Source organism: Acipenser ruthenus, chromosome 20 (genome assembly GCF_902713425.1).
Source record: "Acipenser ruthenus chromosome 20, fAciRut3.2 maternal haplotype, whole genome shotgun sequence".
Taxonomy (NCBI): domain Eukaryota; kingdom Metazoa; phylum Chordata; class Actinopteri; order Acipenseriformes; family Acipenseridae; genus Acipenser; species Acipenser ruthenus.
In genome coordinates, this window is record NC_081208.1 from 7,923,485 (window position 1) to 7,948,001 (window position 24,517).

A 24,517-nucleotide genomic window follows, 5' to 3' on the forward strand; every position below is an offset into this window, starting at 1 on the left:
CTCGGCTGGATTATTGTAATGCTGTTTGCTGGCCTCCCTGATTCTAAACTATGTCGGCTCCAACTGGTTCAAAATGCCGCAGCTAGAATGCTCACACGCACCAGCCATTCACAGCATATCACTTCCATTCTTAGATCACTGTACTGGCTTCCTGTTAAATTTAGGATTGATTTTAACATTCTGTTCACTACCTATAAGGCACTACACAGCCTTGGTCCTCAATATTTGCAGGAACTGTTGGTGCCCTGTGCTCCTAGTCGCAGCTTGCTCTCAGTAAATGTGGAACAATTGGTGGTTCCCAGAAGTTGCTTAAAATCAGGAGGGTCCAGGGCCTTTAGTTGTTCAATTTCTATCAGAAATGTTAATACAGAACCATTTTAAAAACATTTGTTTTCATTAGCTTATTTTTGAGCTGATTTGATTGGCCAGTGGCTTTTTATTATTTTTAGAGTTTTATTTACTGTAACGCTCCTGGGATGCTGCAGGTAGGGAGGGGGTAGGAGGGAGAGACAGAGAAAATGGGAGGGAGATAGGGACATAGAGGTGTGTGGGAGAGAGAGTATCTTTATATCAATGAAGTTACTCCGTCAGTTTGATCCAGCTGTATTTTAATGGCTGTTGTTGCTTACCTGTGTTTTCTCAGTTTTCAATATGGCAATGCTATACACGGTATGAAATGTTTTGGCCAGATGACGTCCACCACATTGCAGGTCTTCTTCTAGCACACCAGGGGGGGGTGTTGTCTCATTAATGCTTGTTGGAATCACTATCACATTGCCTTTGTCCCCCGCCTTCACCTGAAGGGATAATTAAAAATGAATTCAACCAAACCAAATATTCAGAGGTAGATCGAAAATAGTTTAGTTTAAACATTATCGTAATAACATATTGAACCAAAAATATAAGATCATGTAAAGCATACGAAGGATAATAATTTCAAAATACTACAAAATAAGTATCTATACTAGCAAATGCCTCATTTTTTGTAAAACAGCAGCAGTAAACAAATGCATTGAAAAAGCAAGTGCCAAAATAATACACTCAATATTTAACTTGCTGGCCTCTATTCATCAATCCGTACTTTTACATGGCTTCAAGTAACCAGATTTCTTCATACTTGGACCATACAGTCCAATCTTTTTCATAAGCACAGCAAACACAAAATGAATAATTCAGCCCCTAAGTGTTTATTTTGGTTTGGATCATACTCGCACGGTAGAACCCAATCTATAACTTTGTTATGGGTCAAATCAAATACACTCCCAATACACCTTGTGCCCCTCCTGTGATTAATATTGCTCTAATATGCACCTATAACACACCTTTATTACAGATTTGGCATAATAAGCTAATTTTGAATGCTAAAACTGTTGTTTGGTTCATAAATTAATCTTAATAAAAAAATTTAAAAAAAAAAAAAAAAACTATAGTGACTTGGGTCTGTAGGACCCCATCTTATTAATATAGTAAAAAAATAAATGTGTATATTTTTTAAAATGAAATGAAATAAATGATTGAAACCACCAATATTCCCTTAAAGTAAATGGCTCCTGCTAATGAAGAGGACACCTTTGTCTCTTGATGGTTGTCTAGTTGTATCAATGGATTGAGAGCAGTCCTAGAAATGTAATTACATGTTCCCGTAGTCATTCTGAAGTGTCTTTCAAAAGATTTCCTGCAGTCTGTTTCCTGGTAAATAAGCAATGCTTATCGAATTACACAGTGGTTACTGTAATACTCCAGGACTGGATTTGGTTGAAAGTTTCAGAACTGTTCTTAATGTCGCAATCGTAAGTGCAATTTACAGGAGGCTTAAACAAAACAACTTGTTATGCTTTTGGATCCGTCCTGCTGAAGAGTAGACAGGTGCCATGACCGGAGTTACAGGGCATTCCAAAGCAGGCAAGGCCACACATCAGGGGAGGAGAGGTGTGTCTGAAGTGGATGCACAAAGGGAAGAGGCTCCATGCAGCAATGTTGCAACTTGCAAGATCTCTCAAGATGCCACCTACATGACTAGCCCGTGCCTATACCAGAAAGGAACAACGAAGCAGGGAGAAAATATTTCAATTGAATCTTTATTAGCATTAACATCTTTTTAATACTGTATTGTGATTATATTTTGAACTGGGATTTGGTTTCTTACACAATAAACTATAACTAGTTTAAACACTACACATGTAATCTGAATGTCTATATATACCAATATGTTTGACCAATAAGTTATTTTTTTTTACAAAAAACAAAGAAAATCTGCCATTCAGTCTCTTTACCATTAGTAAACAATCTTTCTAAGATTTAGAACATGCTAGACATAACCATGAGGAAAAACTAAGCCAACATAAAGACTTCGTTTTCAGAACCTTAGTCTTGCTAAGTGTTTTTCTTCCTCTCTGCCAGGACACACGTTGAAATGAGATGCACCTCTCAAGGGTTCTAGCCAGGCTAAATAAATACATCAACATTTTCATCAATTTTTTTATTACTATTTTACTGTGCATTGTTTAGAACCATTTTATATAACCTGCCTAATGCAAAAGGCTAGTTACATGAAAGTAAATTACAGTTCTGTACCTAGATTCTAAAAATCCAATATATGGTTGCAGTTATATTTGAGGCTGTATGGTTTAAATTAATTGATTGAAATTCTTCAATCATCAAGCTACATTAAAAATTATTCAATGTCACTATACTATGTACAGGACAAGGTAAGGAGAAGCCGATATCTCAAAGGGTGTGGGGTAGGAAGAGAGCGTCTTAAGACCTGAAACAGCTGTCCCGGTCTTGGATCCAGTGTTCAGAATGCTGTGCAGGTACACACATGCACCCACACCGACCTGTGTGGATGTTAGCAGGGAAAAAAAAGGTTTCCCATTGCATTGCATTAGCCTCATACCTATACGCAAAACTAAACTTTTTGAATTCTGTAAAACTATACCGACTCTGTTGCAGGCACTCGCACAGAAAAAAAGTAATGTCAAATACACAGTGAAGTTAACATATTTTATTTTGTAAGTGCCATTCATGCATATCGGGTCTGGCAGAGACAATCCTAATGACACTGTGGAGTTATTTTACAGCACTAAACCGATACAAAGAGTAGCTGTGTCATTTCCTCTGAGAGCAAAAGTAATAAACCGTGCAATAACAAAAAACAAAACAAAAAAAAAACAACTTTATAAACATTAAAACACTGACTGTAGAACAGCAGTACAAGGTAGTGTCACACAAAAAGCGAACGCATTTTCATCACATATATACAATATAGATATATACATATCACCCTCTGAATGAACAATAACAAAATACTCCATATTCTTTTCTTTTATCAATAATCCCTGCCTCCTCCCATATTACCCCTCCCACCCAGAGAAAAAAAAAGGACCATTTAAAAGACACATATTTACAATAAAGCACATTAACACACCAATACTGAATAAAATAATAGGCCTCAAATACCAGTACTTGTTGGCAGTTTTCCACCTTACTGTAACAAGCCACCGGTAGAGCAAAAATGCTGTTCTTCCATTTATTTAAAAACACTTGAGACACACACACACACACACACGGGCTATTGTTAAAAACAGGGTGTTGACATTGTTTCTTTCCTCTCTATTGCTTTGCTCATGGACAACAAAAAAGTGTGAGATTGCAATGTTTGGGGTACACCTGCTACTTCCCCTCTTGGTGCTGTGAGATACCATAACTGTGCAACCCCCCCCCCCCCCCCCCCCAAAAAAGGAAGGCACCATTGTCTTTAATGTAGCTTTGTCAGGAGCCAACTCCAAAATGTCATCCGACATAATACACACAAAATGCATAAGTATATCTAAAGGAAACAGGAAGCACATTTTAACAGTATTGTTTAGGAAAGTCATATTAGGAACACTTTAAAGCAGTTATCCTAACTCACTTCAGGTTTGCTTATACAGCATGTAGAAAGAATCACCTTACTAGCAGCCCATGCTTTAAAAACGTACACATTATACAGATGGATTAAATAAAATGGGTGATGATTTATATTGGCTGGGATGCAACCAACAGGAATTCTAAGTAATTAGTATTTTAACAAATCGGTACTAATTTTTTTGGCATTACCAATTTTGAGTACAATTCTGATGACACCTAATAACACACAATTACTGTCAGTTATTGCACCCTGGTTAGGAGTTGCCAATGAATGAGCTTCTGTCACGGCTACAATGGCTCTATTCATCGAGGCTTTTTACTGCAGTGTGCAATTTGTACCATTGTTGTGAAAGGAAAAGAAAATTGGCAATGTTACAAAAAAATACAGTGATAAAGGTTTATTAGAAGACTTTCTACTTTTATAAAATCAGTGGTGTGTTTACCTTTGGTGCAGCCTGCACTCTAGTAATAACTAACAGACGTGCCATTCAGTTGACCCATACTGTATCAAACCTACAAGATCCACCTAACAGAAACAGCCACTGAAGCAGGGCTTGGCCTTGGTGACGGCTTTTTAAGAAGCATTTTTTTTCTATTCAAGGCCAGTAATACCAATAGTAAAGCATGGCATAATTGAGGATTCTAATGAGTAAAGACTACACAGACACCTTTGAAAAAACTCTGGGAGCTGTGGAGGAAAGGCTGGGTTTTGCCCAACAACTGGAACATGTCAAAGTTACATGTTTGCAATCTTGAAATACATCAATTTACAACTTTGACAAATAGCTTTTGATTGTTGTGCATTTGTATTCCTTAAGGTTTAGAAACCGATAGGTCTGAAAGATCCCTCCACCTGGATGAAAGGAGTTTAATCACCGGTCATTGTGCAGTATCTCTCTATGCAATTCCTGGGTTTAATTACCTGTCATTGTGCAGTACCTCTCTATGCAATTCCTGGGTTTAATTACCTCTCTATGAAATTCCTGGGTTTAATTACCTGTCATTGTGCAGTACTGCTCTATGCAATTCCTCTACCACTGAAAACAACACTCTGGTAGCCTTGTGACGATGCAACACAGTTTACACAACTGGAAAGGTTCAAATCAGGTCTACCCAGTAGAAATCAACTGGAGAGCAGTATGGATGAATGAGTTGCATGGGCTGGTGAACTGGGGAACACTGATGATACTGAGAAGGTTTAACACAAGTTCACTCCATATCTTTTGCTTATTTCCAGTTCTGTAAATACATGATATTTTAAACAATTCTGCATGGCATCTTTACTTCCAAGTATAGCAGCTGAAATAACATCAATTGATAGGAGCTGGAAAAGTAAGCTGAGGATAGCACTTTTGGACAGTTTTAAACAGCACTCAGAGAAATCCTTTGAGACTTAATATAGTCAGTGGCTACAGTGGTAGCCCTATGAAGATCATAAAAAAGGGGGATTACAACAGGGGTACCTGGACTTGACCACCCTGTGGTTAGAGTTGAATACCAGGATCCAGAGGCAGATCACAAGCAACCCCAGAGGGGAGGCTCTGGAAATATCACTTCTAAAAGCAGTGGCATCAAGACTCAAGGTTGTTCATTCAGATGTGGGCATTACCCTAATACATCAAAGCTTTGGAGTACAGAATGTTACCTTAGGTAAGCCAGTCCAAAACTAGTGCTAATATGGGTCTGTGAAATCAGACAATGAACAAATAATTAAACCCATCCTCCCCTTACACTTCTGGTAACTAACAGCACTTCCCATTTTTTTCAACTGCTTATTACGCTGAAAAAAGAAAACTGCCAGCATGATACCCTTAGTATTCACAGTTGCCAATTTAAGGAATACAATACAATACAATACAATCACACAATAAAACAGAACCAAACTCCACTGTGTGTCAGCAACAATTATGAGAGCCAAACAGGACAGGTGGTTACAGCATCAATATGCAAGCTTGTAAAACACATGGTTACAAAATAAAGACACTGCTTTGGTAAGACTTGCATTGACACCAATTGCAGCACAAAATGATTCTCCTGTGTGTGGTGTACACTGTGAAAGAGCAGAGGATTATCAGAACTAATCCACTGCCTCCCCCTAAATCCTGCTTTCTAATTGCAGTGCACACCTAGGAGAGGTGAAACTGAAACAGGCAGAGAAATAATCTCCCTGCAGGCACATCAGCCCTGGAGAGTTTTTCTGATAGACTAGATTTTGAGCCAAGGGAAATGCTGCATCATTAGTTTGGCTTGCATTGCCTCAGTAGCATTCCTTGTAAGAGCTCTCTTCCCAAGGTCTAAGGCCTTGCTTGATGTTCCTGTCCTTTTCAAAAGAGGACCAGGCCTTTCACAAAGTCTGTCAGTGCTAAAGGCCTGGATAAGCTTCTCCCAAAAGGGCTTGACTTTGTATGCTTGTATTCTGCAAACAGTTTTTCAAAATGTGCCTGTTTTGTGCTCAGTTAGGTTAAAGATGATGCTTATGATTAATTTACATGTACCCTTCAGCAGCTACCCCTTTCTCTCTGCACAACACAATACATAACCTGCCCCGTTTCTCTCTGCACAACACAATGCATAACCTGCCCCCACATCCCACACACACTTCATTACCAAATTATTTCTTAATATATTGTTGATCAAGACAGCAAACCTCTTTATCAGTGGAGGTCTTGTTGCACCCAATTTTATAGCTGAGTCAAACTAAGGCACAGGGTGTTCCCCCATGGTCACACAGTGATTCAGGGGCTAAGCTGAGATTCAAAACAAGGATCCCCTGTGGTAAGGCGACTCTCACCACTCCTATGGGGAGTTTTTCAAACCTATTGGTAGTCTAAGCTAATGCATTTTAACCCAACATGTTTTTACCACGTCTCTATTTGTACCATTTAAATACATCACAGTGTCAGGGGTCCAGAGCAACCTGCAACTATCCACTCCAAAGGGAAATACCCCATCTTGTTCATTTGGAAATATTTCATGCAGAAATTAACACTAGATGGCACACTATCTTGCAAACCCAATACTATTCAACAATAGCACAGAGGCACAGGCTTTCATACTAGCCACAATGACCATAAAAGCATGCAATGAATGCTAGGTTTAGGGTACTAATTTGTCTGCACTTATTTGTATGTTGGTTTATCTGTGAAATAAGACACCCGGCAACCAAGATCCGGCAACCAAGATTTTCAGTTTGTCAACAGTCCAACATTTCCATTTGGAGCCATTTCCAACTGGGGCATAAAACAGGAAGGTCAGTTACTAAAAAATCCCCCCCATGAATCAACAAATGCAAGATAATCACGAGTTGATGTTGGTTACCAGGCTCTTAAAATAAAAGCTCACTTAAAGAAATTTAAAAACAGAGCATACAGACTGATAATCCCCATCCATTAATTTAACTGCCATGGATGTTTCAGGCAGGCTACTCTTGACCCATGAGCATGTTGGAAAGAAAGAAAACAGGGGCTTGCTAACTGGGGTGCTATCCTAGAAAAACAAAACACACACACACACACACACACATAAAACACTTAGGGACACACTCAATACAAGATAAGATGTGCAAGTAAAAAAAATAAAAATAAAATTAAAAAAACTGATCTCATAAAAATGTTTTATTTATTTGTGTATAGCTTAGAATTTTGCAATTGACTTTGAATTAGGAGAAAATTTGCCAAACTACTTCTGGCTCATCATGCCCAGCACAGTGGATGGCCCTCAGCTGGAAATGTGTGGAGACACAAGAGCTAAACCCCTTTGCCTGGCTGGAGAATCTCATACCCTTTGAGAGTCAGTTTCAATACCAACAACACATCACATGACAAACACACATTGTGTTTTTCCTTTTCTCCAGGAGGTACACAGGGCTTAATGACCCATGTCAGTAGCTGTTAGAACGGACACTGAACTCTGGTTGTACCAAAAGTCTTCACATAGTGCAGTCCGCACTAGGGGACAGGGGGTTGCCTCCTGTGTCTCCAGATTTCAAAAATCTAATACCCATGATGAGAATTCAGAATTGAATTGTCTTTAACAGCATTTGTACACTATGGGTTATTGTATTCGAGCAGGGATTTATTTCTACAAGCAAGTGTTTATACTCAATCCTACTGTGAGACCCGCTGTGAAAAAAACAGGACATAAAATCACCATACTGTAAGGGAAGAAGCATTAAACAGACCCTTTATTTGAGCTAATAGTACTATATAAGCAGTCCTTGGTTTTAAAAATGAAGAACCAAAGACCAGTTATTTAAGCCCCATTAAAAGTATTAATTCAATTTAGTTTCCAATCCATGAAATGAAAACATACAAACTGATGGCGCTTTGCGTAATTTCAACCTGCTTTGTTATGCTGAGATCTCACAACAGCATGAGAATCAATTAGCAGACCCAGCCTGACTGCTCAAAAGGGGACGGACTTGTTACGCATATGGAGAAAACCATGTCCAAGTGGAAGCTGAGGCCTGTCAGGCAACACGAGAAGGTTATAATCTGAAAAGCTGTCCCGTCACACAACAGTAAGAAGTTACAGGAGTTCTGTGAGGAGGTGGGGGGGGGGGGGGTGCTTGACAAAACATCTACTTCTTGCCCCCTTGACAAGTACAAAGCGATAATTTAAACATGTCCTACTACATATTTTGATTGTCTTCAAAGTAACTTTTTATTTTTTTAAAAGATCAGGACTCCGAAGTCTCTTGTCGAAATGACGCCTGTACTTCTGAAGATTCCCGTCCAGATTGTCTCCCTCCACAGCAAGTGGACAGCACGGCCTGGCATACTCCCGCTCCCCTCCCTTCAGTCCAGGGGAGGCCTAGACGATGGAATCCCAGTCAAAATCGTCCTGGATATCATCCGCAGGCAGCCGGCGCATCTGGAAGTTTGCAGGAGATATCATGTGCTGCTGGTTCATTGCCGCATGATGTCCTGGCAGGAAGAAGACATCAAGAACTGCAGTTAAAAATCATCACAATACGCTGTTGTATGTCAGTTAGGGCTGTGTTCAAAGGTTCGTCTGCTAGCCAGGAATTCGGCGGTAGTTTTAAACCTTCGAAGGTTAGTCAGACGGCATTCACGCACTGTATGTTTTTAGTTTTTTATCCCTGTTAACAGTAACCGTTTGACAATGTGTGAATACTATAAAATCACAGATTAAATGTCATTCACATGCAGAATTTGATCTTTTGATTAGTATAATGCATATTACTTAAACAAAAGTTGTTGTATTAAAATCCACTACCAAATCGTTATGCAGAGCATTGATTTGGAGCAGGGTATATTATGCCAAAGCACTGAGGGTTACCTATAGCAGCTGCTTTAGTAAAATATGTACTGAATACCTAGTGAACAAGACATTGTAAGAGACGTGTTATGGTAAAATAAGTATGAAGCATAAAAAATAGATGCTAACACAAAATAGTAATAAATAATAAAACTGAGCACTGTCCAACCCCCGTCCTCCAGCTCTTCATTTGCCATCTCAACAGCATTGGGCTATATTGCAAGAAATGTCTCAAAAACCCTCTGCTGTTTGGGATATTTTTGTTAAATGCCCAGATGACTCAAAAAAAGTTGAATGCAAACTGTGCAAGCAGCTCTTAAACGTATCACAAAGGCACAACCAAGCTCCGGGATCACTCGGCAAGCGCAAGTTCCTATTATTACTATTATTATTTTTATTTCTAGTAGTATTATAATATTAAAATGTGACTGTGACTGATAACCTGCTTGGAACGGTGACTGTTAAATAAGCTCTGTTTTGCCTAAGTCAGCTGCAGTTCTTTTTATTGGCTTTTAATTAAGGTACTCCTGCGCAATGCAAGGTTACTGTATATGTCACAAGCAGCATCAATTACGTGTACATAAACAACATGGATTTTTATTTATATTAAATTATAAAAACTTGATTACTGTTCTATATAGCATAATTTTAAACTGCATGTGATCGTCTAATTCCAGTTATATGAATTACCTGTAAGATAATAGGATTTTCAATCAATAAACTGGTAGCTATGGTGACATCACCAATAGTATGCAAATTAGTACTTTCGAAGGTCAAAATGTACCCTTCGTTACAGCCCTAATGTCGGTTAGTATATTGACAAAGTTAGAACACTTATGAAGGTAACGAGCCAAAGCATTTGTCTCCTTGATGTAGTTTCTAACAGTTTTGCCTCAATGTATTATTGAGTTATTATTAAGTCCTGGATGAACTGTGAAATCAGAAAATTGTTTTAAATAAACATGTTTAACAGATTAGAACCTTACATGTTAAGAGTCTGACTGCCCAAAGCTGTAAAAAGGTCCACTTTCTATCATTAACTGATCACTTCAAACGGATTAGTCATCCCCCATGTTTGCAATTTGCCAAGACAAACCCTGTCATTCCCACTCCTACAAAGGCACCCTCTTATACACAATTACACTTTGTTATACAATCCCTGCAGCAAATACCAAGCCTGTCTGCCAAACAGTATTGCTCTTAAATGCGTCATGCTCATCACACCATTCTCTTTCAGGCAGTACGTGCAGGTGGGTTGGTACACACAATACACGGCCATGCAAGGTGAGGTGAAAGGTGAGGTGAAAGGCATCAGGATGGGGTGTACCTGTCATCGTCTGTCCTGCACTGTTGAGAGGGGGGATGTGGGGGTAACCTGGGGGCCCCATCATTGAAGTTGGAAGGCTTTGTCTGGAGTCAATGTATATATTTCCTGCATAAGAGAGGGGTTCAGTAAAGATCTCAGAAAAGGGGCTTGTCGCACGTTCTAATACAAAATGGAACAATTATGTCGGCTGGCTAGAAATGCTCTCATCTGGTTCTAAATAAGATTTCAGTGCTATGTTTTACAGGCAGATAGAAAAGCAGCGCCTCTCGCGGGATGCTTAAATATGAAACACCCTGTACTGTTGCTGCCCAAGCATTCTACCCCTTCAGTAAAGCTTACCTGATTACCATTGCTTCTTAGGTCTCGTACTTTGCTACATTTTAAAGACACAAATGATAGTAAATGTGTTTTATGATTGCTATTATTTTTACTTTGTTTCGCTCCTTGCAGATATTTTAATGCTGCATTTACAACATGTCCCTTTACTCAACTATAAGTCACATGATACAGCAGAGATGTTAAAATCACGTCATAGAAAAAGATGCCATTGCTTACACTACTGAGCAACAGAGCCAAGTTCTCAGTAACTAGTTGCAGCTTTTCCAATGGCTCTCAATGCTTCTGCATTCTTCATGTGACCTCCTTAAGTGGAATGCAGGGGTGTGTCTGAAGTTCAGCAATGAAATAACTTCAAAGAGCAATCTGTAAATTTGGTTACCATGATGTGTGCATCCTTTACAATGGAAAATGTAAGAGATTTCCAGTTTACTAGAAGACACTGTGCTTCACATTGACTGAGCTGGAAGAGATTAGGCTACAAACGCCATTGGCACCACACAACCCAGGCACACCAATGCTTACTCCTTGTCGCAGTTTTACTGAAGGGCTGTGAATAATTCCTTGGTAGTTTATTGTACCGCAAACACCAACACATGGACCCTGGGATCTAGAAACCTGGAGTGCTGCTTGTATGGCTCTCACCTGGAGCAATGTGCTGGCTAGGCTTGTTTGAGTGCATGGTGTGACACACAGGTGGCTGGACGACTCCCTGTGGTGGGATGACTCCAGTCCGAGTGAAAAATTGGTTGATAGACGAGCAGAGGTCTGCAATCTGGGAAGGGTCCAGGGACCAGTTATTGAGGTCTGCCTGCCTCATGCTCTCCTTTAATCCTGGGGAGAGGAAACACAGAGGTGTTAGTTTCCAACGCTGTTGCTTATCCATACCACTGACGCCAATAAGCAGTTGTCACTCCTGTCACAACAGGAATATACATTTGCAGTATACAACTTTAGATTTATCTGAAGGCAACGCATATTCTGGAACTTTTTTTCACTGAAAACCTGACTCAGTTGTTCAGCTACTGTTTTGAGACAGAAAAAATATGGGCTATTTTATATAAAGACACAGTGAATCCCTTTAGATTTGGTCCCTCTTGTTTGGCTATTTTAAAAAAACTCTTAAGATGCAAACTATATTAGGGATGAACTAACAGTATTATTAAAATACAAATGGCATGTATTGCACTGTACAAAGTAATCTGCACAATCAGCTGCAAATTGTGATATTAGCTAAAAATACATACTGACATACAAATAAAACAGGGTTTATAGTATTCCAGCATTACTCTGTATCCCAATAGGAATGAAGAGAAGGATCTTCATTCAACTGCTTTCCTTTCAATGACTACTCTGCCTGTTAATACCAGTACATATTTTAGTCTTTTCCAATTTGGTTATATAAGCTTTCTGTACTTTTACAAGTAGTTTTACCATTTTTATAAAACAGCAAGCCTTGATACTATTCATTAAAAAAATCATACCAAGGTTTACTAGTTTTTACTCTAAAATGCCTGTAAAATACCACCACGAATAAATCTATTTCAGAAAGATTCTGTAACTATACTATATTAGAAAACGATTCAGTACCATCAGCCAATCAGCTTCCAGCTCTAGCAGGCTTCTATCAGACTGCAGATGCCCGATGCTACGTCACACCATCAACTGCGAATCAAATTTAAAATCAATCCACGCAAGCATTGGCTTTTCATTTTGACTTGCCGTAATGAAAGCTTGGTTCACATCTACAGCAAATACTAAACAAAGACACAATTGGTCCAAAAGTGATTTGTTTTTTTTTCTCATTATGTATGAAAATTTATGATTTATGAAAATTTTCAGGACTATTTTCCTAAAACTTTTATCCTACTGTGAAGACAACATTCCAGCACAGAAAATATCGGGCTTAGTGTGAAGCAGTTCAAGAACTGGAAGCACACAGATTTCCAGCTCTTGAGGTAGTTGCCCTGCGATGCTAAGCAGTACCAGTCAACAGCGTGGACACAGAACGATCCTTCTCATCTTTTAATAATGTGCTCAGGGATAACAGATGTGGCATCAAAAATGACAACCTCTCAACTTGTTGTACCAAAAATTGGAACAGTGCGTAAATGGGAATTCACCAAAAGGGATCGGAAAGTTATTTTAGTTATGAAGTTTAAAGTTAAACACTCACCCGTTATGGTTGTTTGAAAAAGTGTCGCACAAAAATAAACAAATTATTCCAAAATAGGAAAAGAAAACTATATTATTTCATTAAACGTTGTTTGTTTAGTGGAAATTTTACACTGTTGAAATAGTGTTAAATAAATGCATATTTAAGTTAACATTCAGTCGTTACTACACATTTCTTTGCTGCCGTGACCATGCTGTGAAATGTTCTACTTTTTACAGTGACTGTGCCGTGAATTATGCAAAATGTTACCGTGACATCATCGTATCCCTAGCGATAGTACCCTCTCGATGAAGGCTCTACCATGTGGTCAACTACCACAAGGTAGAGCCTTCATCAACAAGCACTATCACTTAATTCAATAAACTAGACAAGACTCCTTATCCTGCAGCTGAGATCCAGGGAGAGACGGCTAGCACTCTACCTTGAAACGGTGACAGGTCCACGTCAGCCCAGTTATAACTGCTAGCAATGCGGCAGCTCTCTTTCAGTGCATCGAGATTGGGGTACCAGTCTGATGGGAGACCTGTAGCAACATATGAAGGCAGTTATGTATCTGTGTTCCAAATCTGCTCCCCACGAGGGACTGGGATATAAACATAGGGCCAAGCATTTCCTTTTCATAAGAGTTACAGTACTAAGACATTTTATTTGGGACGCCATTGTAGCTCCACAACAGATATGTTTTTTTGAACCGAAGTGGTCACAATTTCCCTCTAGTATGAATAACCTGAACCTAATATCCTTTTGGAAAGGGGAAAGTTATCGATGCTTCACATATATAAACATTGCTACGGGTTAACTATCCATATGAAAGGGCTGTGCACAAACACCCTTGTACCCAGTCGGTTCTATTTTTAATTTCCCTTAAGATGTGTTAAAAAATAAGGTAAATCAGGCTTATCACAGGAGGTATGCATATACTGGCATCCTTTAACTCCATCAGTCCCAAGGGTGATTAGAATAGACCTCCTGGTTAGTAAATGTGACAGGTCCTCACCAGTGTTGCAGGGCATCTGTTGCTGTGCCGGATGGGCCTGGTGCGAGAGGGGCTGGTGGTTCGGGTGGTGCTGCTGTGCATGTGGGTGCTGTGAGGGGTGCTGCCCATGCTGCTGAGCGTGCTGTCCGTGTTGCTGAGGATGCTGTCCATGCTGCTGAGCATGCTGGGAAGGGTGTTGTCCGTGCTGTTGGGAAGGATGCTGGGAAAGGTGCTGCCCTTGTTGCTGAGGGTGCTGGGATGGATGCTGTCCGTGCTGTTGAGGATGCTGGGAAGGATGCTGCCCATGTTGCTGAGGGTGCTGCCCATGCTGCTGATGGTGCTGGGAAAGGTGCTGGCTGTGCTGCTGGGGGTGTGGAGAAGTGTGCACAGGATGGGTGTTCTGCGGGTGCTGCTGTTGCGTGTGGATTTGTTGGGGGTGGGACAGGGGGACTTGCCCCCCACTGTTTGTCAGGCTGTTCTGGCTGCTGTGTGGGTGAGTGCTCACTGTGCTGCTGGGGGAGTGCTGGTAGGAACAGGATGTGTGGGTCTGCTGCTGCGTTGACTCCGAGGGCATAGTCATCAAACCTGTAACAGTAACAGGAGAAGGCAGCACCTTTTAGAACCCTGATCTTTGTAATCCAAAGTAAACACCCCCCATAGACACATGTTAAGGTTGCAAATAACACTTCAACAATGTCATAGTAAAACTAGAATAGTTTGGGAATCAACACAATGTTTTAGTTACTTGTGGCCATTTCACAAATATTTAGAACAGTGAACCAGCATGTCTCTGAGAGTCAACTCATTTCATTGAAATGCTTTTAGAAACTACTTTTGGAGAACTCAGAGAGTCAAGTGTGAACATAAATTTCAGAGATAAAATGTAGATCTCTTATCAGAGAAAAAGCCTATTGTGCAATCCAAAATTTTCAAAAAGCAATTAGTGAACTACTCCATGAAAAATAACCTTAGCTCTTAACAATAATGGTAAATTAGCTCACTGTAGTCACAAAAGAATCCACTTTTAATTTTAATTGCACATGCACTGTCTAGCAAGAGTTCACTTCAGCAAAGCAAAAAAAAAAAAAAACTAAAACCAGACACACAAAAGTAACTGGCCAGACTAAATGCAGGATCAATGGGAATAGGCATTTGTTGCACCCCCTTGCTTATGAAATATCTTGATATCCCTGAACAGATAATTGTGCCATCTTCAAATATGAAAAAATATTTTAATGAGAAACCTGTCCCACAAGAGTTGCATAATAAATGTACAAGCTATGCAGTATGACTGAATGCAATTGGTTCATTAATTTAATCCCAAATGGGTTTCTGCAGTGGTGACTGCATGGACTGGAACTGCAATTAATGCCCACGTCTGGTATTTCTGAATCATGTGGCATCAGGCAATAGACAAAAGTGCGGAGGCCCAACACACCACATGAGCAGTGTATATAGTTATTTATATAGAGAGACTGGCTGCATTGCAAACCACATTTACTCGAAATGACAGCTTTTTCTGCTCACTCACCCTGCTGGCTAAAAGACTGCTCGAAGACTGATTTGTAAAGGCTGCGAAAGGAGGCACTGAGATCTTCAAAGTTATACTCAGAGAAGAGGAGTTGTTTGTCCCGCTCTGGCATGCTGTACTGAGCCTGCGGCGGTGGCTGCTGTTGCTGTAGAGTCATGGACTGGGACACAGGCTCGGGGTGGCTGCTTACCTGGCAGGAGAGAGAGAGAGACCATTACAGACAAGGGTTCAAATCATGCTATTGACTGGTGTTACCAACAGGATAGCGATCTAACTTAGTCCTCAATTATTAGTTTGCTGACCATGTAGATGGTCAGAATTTTTTTACCATTTATATCAAAACTATACTTTATTTTATCAACAATATAATTGTCTACCATTGATTTTATACAATATATTTGATTGGTTTATTGTAGCAATATATAGTGTATGCCAATTGATGAATTGAATAATATACAACCTTATACTCCTACTGTATATGCCAAAACAACTGGTCTCGAACCTTACATCTCATTTTTAATACCTCCACAGTGTGCAGTCTCTATTATACCAGGACCAAGTGTGGCACATGGCATGCATGCACATTAGGTCAGAGGTCAGGGTGAAGGTCACTGACACATTCCATTCACCAGAGAAGTGTTTGTTTATAATAAAAAAAAGACAACCTGCCGTTTTCTGCCAGTGTAATGTGAATGCAGTCCGGCTGCTTACCGGTGTGTAACTGTGCACACTGCCAACGCTGTTCAAGTTCACAGATGCCAGGCTCTGGTCTGAGAGGCTGTTGTTAAGGCTGCTCCGGGGACTGTCACTCCCATCCTGATCTGTGTTATACAACGCTACCTGCAACAACAATGAATACAAAATACTTCCTAAACATTCCCTTTGCAGCACGCTGATCCACTTCTATTTGTTTAATAAGTTACAGGAGGCTGGGACAGTCCGCAAACCACATTAATTCTGCTACAAATAACAATAATACTGACCACTCTGATATACCACATATGAAAACATGCTTAAAAATGTGTAAGAGTCCCTGTGCTGGTGTTGAACAATGCAAAATGACTCTTTCAATTACAGTAAGTTTCCAGTACTGTAAACAAATTATATTATACAGCAGCAAAAATAAGCCTGGTAATTTTATTTATTTTTTACTAATAATACTGCATCTTCAGGTTTGCAAATGTATACAGATTGTGCTATCTGCTGCTACAGAAATATGCTTTGCTGACTGTTCACTGGAAGCAGTTTAAAACATCATCAGAGCACACTGTCAAAACATCTGTTGGTATTTTATTCCAAACAGTTTTTTGAAGATGCAATTTGTGAAGTTGCATGACTTACTCTTTTTTTTTTAAATACTTTAAAAAAAACTATTAAAGTATTCAGTACTGTACCAAATGATTTGACTTGCATGACTTGGTAAATGTATAATGAACATACTGTACACAGAGTGTGCAGTTGTATTATCTGAGGCTTTTGCAGAGGTATATTGGGATTTCCTTTCCCACATCATCTACCTTAAACATTTGACCACAATCAATTTTTAATAACAGAAGACTTACAATCCACAAAAAGCAACAGGTGACAAATATGCCCACCAAACAGCGTTGGCTTTGTACGCCCTCAGTTAAATGGAAATAATAACACATACACGCAGTATCCAGGACAAGCAAAATGCAGTATCAAACAAAGACCAACCTAGTGGATTCCCACTCCTAATCTTTGGCTAGAAGTTACAGTTTAGCAAACAACCCGTGTTGGCAGGGAGGTCACAGATGTGGAATACCCTTTTGGGATTGAGAACCCCCCATTCCCACAGAGTGAGCACATTCCACAGCCAAATAGGGAGAGGAATGTGATTAGCAACCTGTCTCTGGGGCAATGGGGGTCTTATTCTCACACACAGTACTGTCGGCATATACTATTATCTCACTCAAAATATCTAAAAACTTGAAACATGTGACAGCCTGCACATTTCATTGTCAGAACCCCACCTGGACAGGACAGCCATTGAAAAGCTGGCACACAAGCTTCTCCTGCAGTGCAAACCGAAAGGAGTCTCCCTCTCTGATTGGACCCTTGCTAAAACACACACACAGGGAATTCCTGTGGTTTGGTTTGCTGTTTCCTAAGAGACGTAGTGCAAACTAACATGTGGAGGGGGGGTTGTTTAGAGTAGACTAACACAGAAACAGTCTCTGAAGTTCCAATAATACAAAGAATGAAAGGATTTAATCTCTTTTTGTCTTACTTGTTGGTTTAACTAAATGGCAGATTGCACTGCAAAAAAACAATGACTGCTAACCTAGAAATGTGAGCTGCTGTGACAAAAAACAGTAAACACATACAGTACACCCTCGCTATAACGCCCTTCATTATAACGAACCTTTGGCTATAACGAACCTGGCCCCTGAATAAAAAAAACATCATATAACACACACTGTCAACATCCCGGTCTCTACGCATGGGATGCCACCTCCGCAGTGAAGTCAACTCTTTCGTCTGGAAGCTGGAAACTATATTGATCGTTTGAAAAAAGGAGTAACGCAGACATACCACTGACGTGAATATAGGTTGTCAAAAAGCACTTTTTTGGCTTGTTAAGCAACCATGTGGCAAAGCAAAATTGATTAAAGAAAAAACAACATTGACAAAAAACTTGAGGATCTAATTAACTTTTCATGTCCGGTTGATTTTGAATAAAAGCTCAGCTTCAATTCGGGATTTTTGCTTTTTGTACTTAATTCCTTAAATAGGATAAAGCAAATGCAGAATACTGCATACATGAGACAAACATGTACATGTAATTCTACTTGTATTCACAATCTCATCTCAACTTACTCCAACAGTTTATTGTTCATTTTGATTGTCCTTTCGCTATAACGAACCCCTCAACATAATGAACAAAAGGCTTGGAACCCAACAGGTTTGCATATAGCAAGGATGTACTATATATATATATATATATATATATATATATATATATATATATATATATATATATATATATATATATATATATCAGTAGACACAGATATATATTCAGTAGACACATGTTTATTTTGCAGTGACTAATATGGTCAACTAGCAATCTATCCTTCGTGTACAGTATGCTTAGTGCTACATGAAGTGTAATATGTACTACAATTTGAAGAAAATCAATAAAATAGTATTTCATCCAAATGTAAATGAAAAATAAAAATAACTAGGATTGTTTTATAAAGTAATGGGAATGGTATCTCTGGTTAAATGGTTTGTAAACAATAAGTAAATGGATATGTTTTTGGTCAATGAAAACAATGTGGCAGTGAAATGATTAATGTTTACTAGTCAATGCCTGCACTGATTTTTTTTTTCTTTTGGAAGGCACCAAGATGAGGGTCAGTGATAACTGGGCCAACTTATCTTTATAACGGAAACAACTGTTTGTGTTTCTGCTGATTGCTGCTCTCACAGAGCCTAATAAATATTACAACTTTACAAATACAAGCAGCTATTTCTTCAAATGAAGTTGGCATCTTAAATGGTTTATGAGATAGAAGCAGTTGATGTTGCGTTCTCATAGCATTTTATTTTTCACCACAATGTTCAAATAACCTCTCGCCCCTGCCTTAGCTCACTTGGATCCAGGGGCTGTAGATGTAATAAGCCATTAAACCTGTCTCACTTTGCTGTGTACAGCTCAGTAATCACAACAATCGCACTGCCCCCACTGCATGAACAATAATACCAATAACCAAAGCAACAATGAAGAAGAATAATTGAGTTACTTTGTTAGTCACAGTGTTCATTGCCAGAGTCGGAGAGGCACTTCCAGAGATGATGCAGTCCATTCCCAAAGAATCAGAGTCCAGGCTGTATGGGGTTGAGGCCTTGGATAAAGACAGAGAAGGACATCAGTTGCAGTCGTTAAAAGAATAACCAAGGCTCTCTGGTTCTCACCTTATAGTTCTCCGTGAACGTCACACCCTCTGCATTTATTAAATGCCTGATGGCTGCATACAAACTTTCTTTAGCTAGGTATTTTTCCTTAGATGTGCATTGTATGGACTACCATACGCAAAAATATCAAGTCTACCTCTATTAAAAAGAAATACATTGTTGGTGGGGGAAAAAAAAAAATTGCAAAACCTCTTACCATTGACTTGGTGTTGGATGAAATCTAAATAGCAATGCCTTTCTCATAAAACTACTTACTGTAAGAGGATTGGCTAGCCACAATAAGATTTGTCATTCTTGACAGACATTAAAAGATTTTAATGAGTCACAATATTCATGTTGGGTGCTTTTTAATGGAAATGAAAATGACACCCATTCAAAGGGACAGGCCTGGGAATAGTGTCTGTATTTTACAGAGCAAGGGCATCTAGATGACATGGTCCGTACCCAACAGCGGCTCACACACGCACAAAGACACACACGCACGCACACACACAGACACCCACACAACTGAAACTAGTAGCATGGTCCCACCCCGGAACAATACAGATAACATGAATGCACAGGACCAGATGAAACAAAAGCCTGCCAACCTAAACTGACCAGGTCCCTACAATACATTGAACTTACATTCATGAAGAGATATTATTTACATGTTTTCAAGTACTCGAGTAATAAATTAGTGCTTGAGTAACTATAATTATTTTGAGTACTATAACCCACCCCTACTTCTAAGTAAAGTGTTTTAATAGCCAGGCTCACTAACCATTCTGATGGGACTCGTACAAATTGCTGGGGTGACCCTCCATTCAGCAGGGCCAGTAAATGTATGTAGAAATAAAGAGCTGCCTAAAGATCACTATGCACACTTACCCGCTCTCCAGATCGGGGCCTCTTCTTTGGCCGGGTGGGCAGCGAGTCTTCCTTTGGGTTTGTGTCGATTGCCCAATATGACCCCTACAACACACAGTGAACAGTCATGCACAGTACAATGCTGTAATGCATTAGAACAAACTACACTTACACAGAAATGTATAGTGTGAAATCTCCATGCTAGACCTTGGAACACCTATGGGCATCTGATTTAATCTTATACCTGCTGTATTATTACTTTTATGTGAGGCTTATTTGTTTCTCATGTTAAATTACAAATAATAAATGAAAGGACACTTTCACACAACGTTCACAAAGGCTCGTAAAGTGGGAGTTCAAAGAAAGGGGTTTTAAACTAGAAAAATAAGAAAACAGCAACATGAAGCATTTGGTTCTGATATCATCAATAATGTAAGCATGTTGTTACCACAAATGGAAAACTGATTCACTAGAAACAGTATATGTGTGTCATAAAAGCAGTGCCTCTACTATATATATCCCTGGTACTGTAGGTGATAATAAACAAAGCAACAGTATGTTATTTGGACCACTTAGTAAATGTAAGCATGAGATACTGTATGGAAGTACGGGATAAAAAGGTTTTCTTGCATACGTTTCCAAAGGTGACTTTCTTTCCATACACAGATTTGCAAACTTCCATGAAAGTGATGCAAGGGACCCAGAAGCAATACAGCTCACATACTGTACAAAATGCAGTTTAGGCTTAACAGCACATCTGCTCTAGGCTTGTTTTTTATTTACAAAATGGTTAGGCACATTAAGTTTCAGGGCCTGGACAAAGTTTCTGTAGTTTTTCAGATAACCACCCTGGTGACTAAGCCACTTGGAATTCACATCTATACCTGAGAGATATAAACAAGGCAGCTCTCGTCTCAGAGGAACCCCCTTCAATGCGTGATCAGTACTCGGCACGCATAAGTAGAAACACTACTACGATGAAAGACAATAAATGAGGCCCACCCTTACATTTTATTACTCAGCCAGAGGCTTAACCTTAAATAAACTAGCCCGTTTATAGGATCTGAATTTCATACACATGGGCGTTTGCAGATAAACAGTTTCCATATATTCTGGAAAGAATGTATAGCTGTAAAATTACCTTTTAAACTGATTGACTAGTTTTTAAGTCATATTCTGGTGTTCTAAAATGTGCTTGTACATGTATTATTATTATTATTATTATTATTTATTTCTTAGCAGACGCCCTTATCCAGGGCGACTTACAATTGTTACAAGATATCACATTATACATTATTTCACATTATACAGATATCACATTATTTTACATACAATTACCCATTTATACAGTTGGGTTTTTACTGGAGCAATCTAGGTAAAGTACCTTGCTCAAGGGTACAACAGCAGTGTCCCCCCACTGGGGATTGAACCCACAACCCTCTGGTCAAGAGCCCAGAGCCCTAACCACTACTCCACACTGCTGCCCCATGTACCTTTGGCCAAATGAAATACTCAATAAAAAATGATCAATTGACCTTTAAATAAACTATATATATATATATATATATATATATATATATATATATATATATATATATATATATATATATATATCAGAATAAAATAAACTATCAGTATATCAGAAAAAAACGATATTATAGAAGGCAAAAAAAAATTATTTGTAGAAATTAGAAATGTTGTCTTGCATCAGATTTACCACCTTGCCAGACTTTATATAATAGGGCTGTCAAGCGATTACATTTAAGAAAATCTCAGTTAATCTTGGTTTCATCACATATTTAATGGATACAATTATTGCATCCATTCGTTTACATTTGTTTTACTACTGAGGCTATTCTTATTATCATCATCATCATCCAAAAAACAACCTAGCATAAAAACCCTGTTCTCCTATTTCTGCATTCTAGACCCTATTGGTTGGTCCCTCTTTATAGTTTTATATTCATTTACAATCCAGCCTTTGCTGTTAAATTGTTTGAATCAACTGCTAAATCACAATGGGATCAGTTTATTACTCACCTTTCTGCATTTCAAACTAAACAATCTTTTCTTATCTGTTTCCATTACTCATAAACTGAGGTTTTTCATTGCCGCTAATTTTATTTTATTTTTTTTTAAACAGTAACTTTTATTAATAACTTGAAATTGCCTAAATAAAGGCATTCACTGAGTAATGTTATATCCTCGAATTGTAAATAATACCGTTTAAAATAAATTTGGTTATTGAAATACAATTGAAAGTGAACATCAAAAATGTTTATTCATCATATCCAAAAGTGAAAATTAAAAAGGAAAATTGGTAGGCTTTAAAAAGCTACAATGTTAACAGGTCTGCAGTCGGTTGCTGTCCAATTTGCAACAGCACTGGTTATAGTATCGTACTGAGCTTGATTCATGGGTTTGCAGCGATCCTGAATTTCTAAAAGAGTGCTCCGTCAAAACTGACAGCTTTCATTTGTTGTTGTATTGTTCTTGTCTGTAGCAGAAGAACTGCAAGAAAGTGCATTTCAGGTACTGAGAAGTATGTACATTTACAATATTCTTTCAGAAATGGGAATTTTCACAGGGAACTACATACATGGCAATGGATACATTTTATGGAAATCATAAAATCTGTGAAAAATACAGCCTTAAATCATTGCTATGCTGAGCCTGGTGACCAGTACATCCTTTAAAGGCAGGGTTTGCCAGACAGTACATCTATTGTGATTTAAGTGCTAGCCTGTGTGCAACACGGACAGCAGCAGTGAGATTGTTCTTTGCATTACAGTAACTACTGTACATCCTGCGGTGCTTTCTCCTGGATTAACTGCAGCGCAGCCTAGCTCAGTAGATCCTTGAATTATCCTTTGAAGGGTTTTTTGGGTAAAATGTTAACATTAAAGATGAAAGTATACTCAATTCACTGATGAATCTGTACTGCAACTGTTTATTATTTATTTAAACAGTACAGATCACAAGAGTGGTAAAATGAAAGGATGACAGCAATTCTTAATACACTAGAGTTTTTTTTTGTGTGAATCACTTGGGGCAAAATGCAAGGGGAATGGCATCCCTGATAAAATGGTTTATAAACATGATATAAAAATGGATATGTGATAAAATGCTTAGTAGTGTAAAGTATAAGTAAATATAATATCAATAAGGCCCTACCTAAATAGCGGCAAGCTCTTAAAAATAAATAAATAAATAAATAAATAAATAAATAAATAAATAAATAAAAAAAAATGCGGCCCAATTGTGGAAAGAACTTGTTTCGGTCGTTTCGTTTTTTTTTTTTACAATTTCATAAAAACGGTCTTCACAAAAGTCATGCAAAGTTTTGAATTTCTTTTTTTTATTTTATTCAGAACACAAGTCACTTGCTTGAAATGACAGAAACACTTAAGCATTAATATGCCTGTATGCCAAATCATATATTGACCGTAATCAGAAATGTGTTTCAGTGACCACACCCATAAAATAAAATCTCGCTCCCACTGAAAATAAATAAATGCAACTACAATTCCTCAAAACAAACTACTTACCATGTTTTTCAGACGAATTCCATTTAAAAATAAAAACTATTGGCTTGTACTATTGTGAAGTTGTAACAAACATATGCTGCACTGTACAAAAGAAACGTGAGTGTAGTAAACTTCAGGCTTTCATTTATATTTTCCCAGCACTAAAGGTCAGCGCAGTATACCCACTTGCTGTCTTTTCTTTCATTTCTTGCCTTTGCTTCGTGAAAACGTGCCCATACCAAGACACTGCACGCTCTGCATCAACAGAATTAGACAGACAGGGCTCGTTTTGCCATCTCAGCTAGCTGTTTGACACGTTGTTGAACTGCAGGTGAATCCCAACATTTCCCAACTCTAGTGCTGTGTACATGTAGTCAAGTGAGCGTTCCCTAGCAACACTTCCTTACGGCAGATCTGACAAGTTTAAATGATCGCTGTTGCTAAGGGGGGAGGTCCTGAGAACGTAAGGCTCTTTTAAAGCTGCAGTGGACTGTGCGTACTCTTTACAAAATACCAACCTCTGCGATGTTGCAGCTGGCAGAGATGTCTGCTTACAGCAGTTTTATACACAGGCCCAGTAAACTGCCAGAAATTGCGGTATATGCTCAATATTGTGGAATACGCAATTTCTGCAATATCGCTATTTAGGTAAATACCATAGCTA

General features: G+C 38.7%; 1 protein-coding gene across 4 annotated transcripts in view; it reads right to left on the reverse strand.

Moving 5' to 3' along the window:
• Window positions 1-2,989: 2,989 nt before the first annotated feature.
• The window catches only part of LOC131698854 (forkhead box protein J3-like), an 82,297-nt gene continuing 60,769 nt past the window's right edge, over window positions 2,990-24,517 (reverse strand). For 2 of the 4 annotated variants that reach the window (XM_058993411.1, XM_058993412.1), the window contains 9 exons: window positions 20,348-20,431; window positions 19,306-19,407; window positions 16,247-16,375; window positions 15,536-15,725; window positions 14,026-14,589; window positions 13,450-13,551; window positions 11,498-11,686; window positions 10,517-10,621; window positions 2,990-8,834 (listed from right to left, as the gene is read on the reverse strand). In XM_058993411.1, the coding sequence (XP_058849394.1) occupies window positions 8,722-8,834; window positions 10,517-10,621; window positions 11,498-11,686; window positions 13,450-13,551; window positions 14,026-14,589; window positions 15,536-15,725; window positions 16,247-16,375; window positions 19,306-19,407; window positions 20,348-20,431 (1,578 nt within the window). In that variant the 3' untranslated portion in view covers window positions 2,990-8,721. The remainder of the gene's footprint in view (window positions 8,835-10,516; window positions 10,622-11,497; window positions 11,687-13,449; window positions 13,552-14,025; window positions 14,590-15,535; window positions 15,726-16,246; window positions 16,376-19,305; window positions 19,408-20,347; window positions 20,432-24,517) is intronic. The other 2 variants (XR_009307862.1, XM_058993413.1) reach the window with 2 other exon arrangements.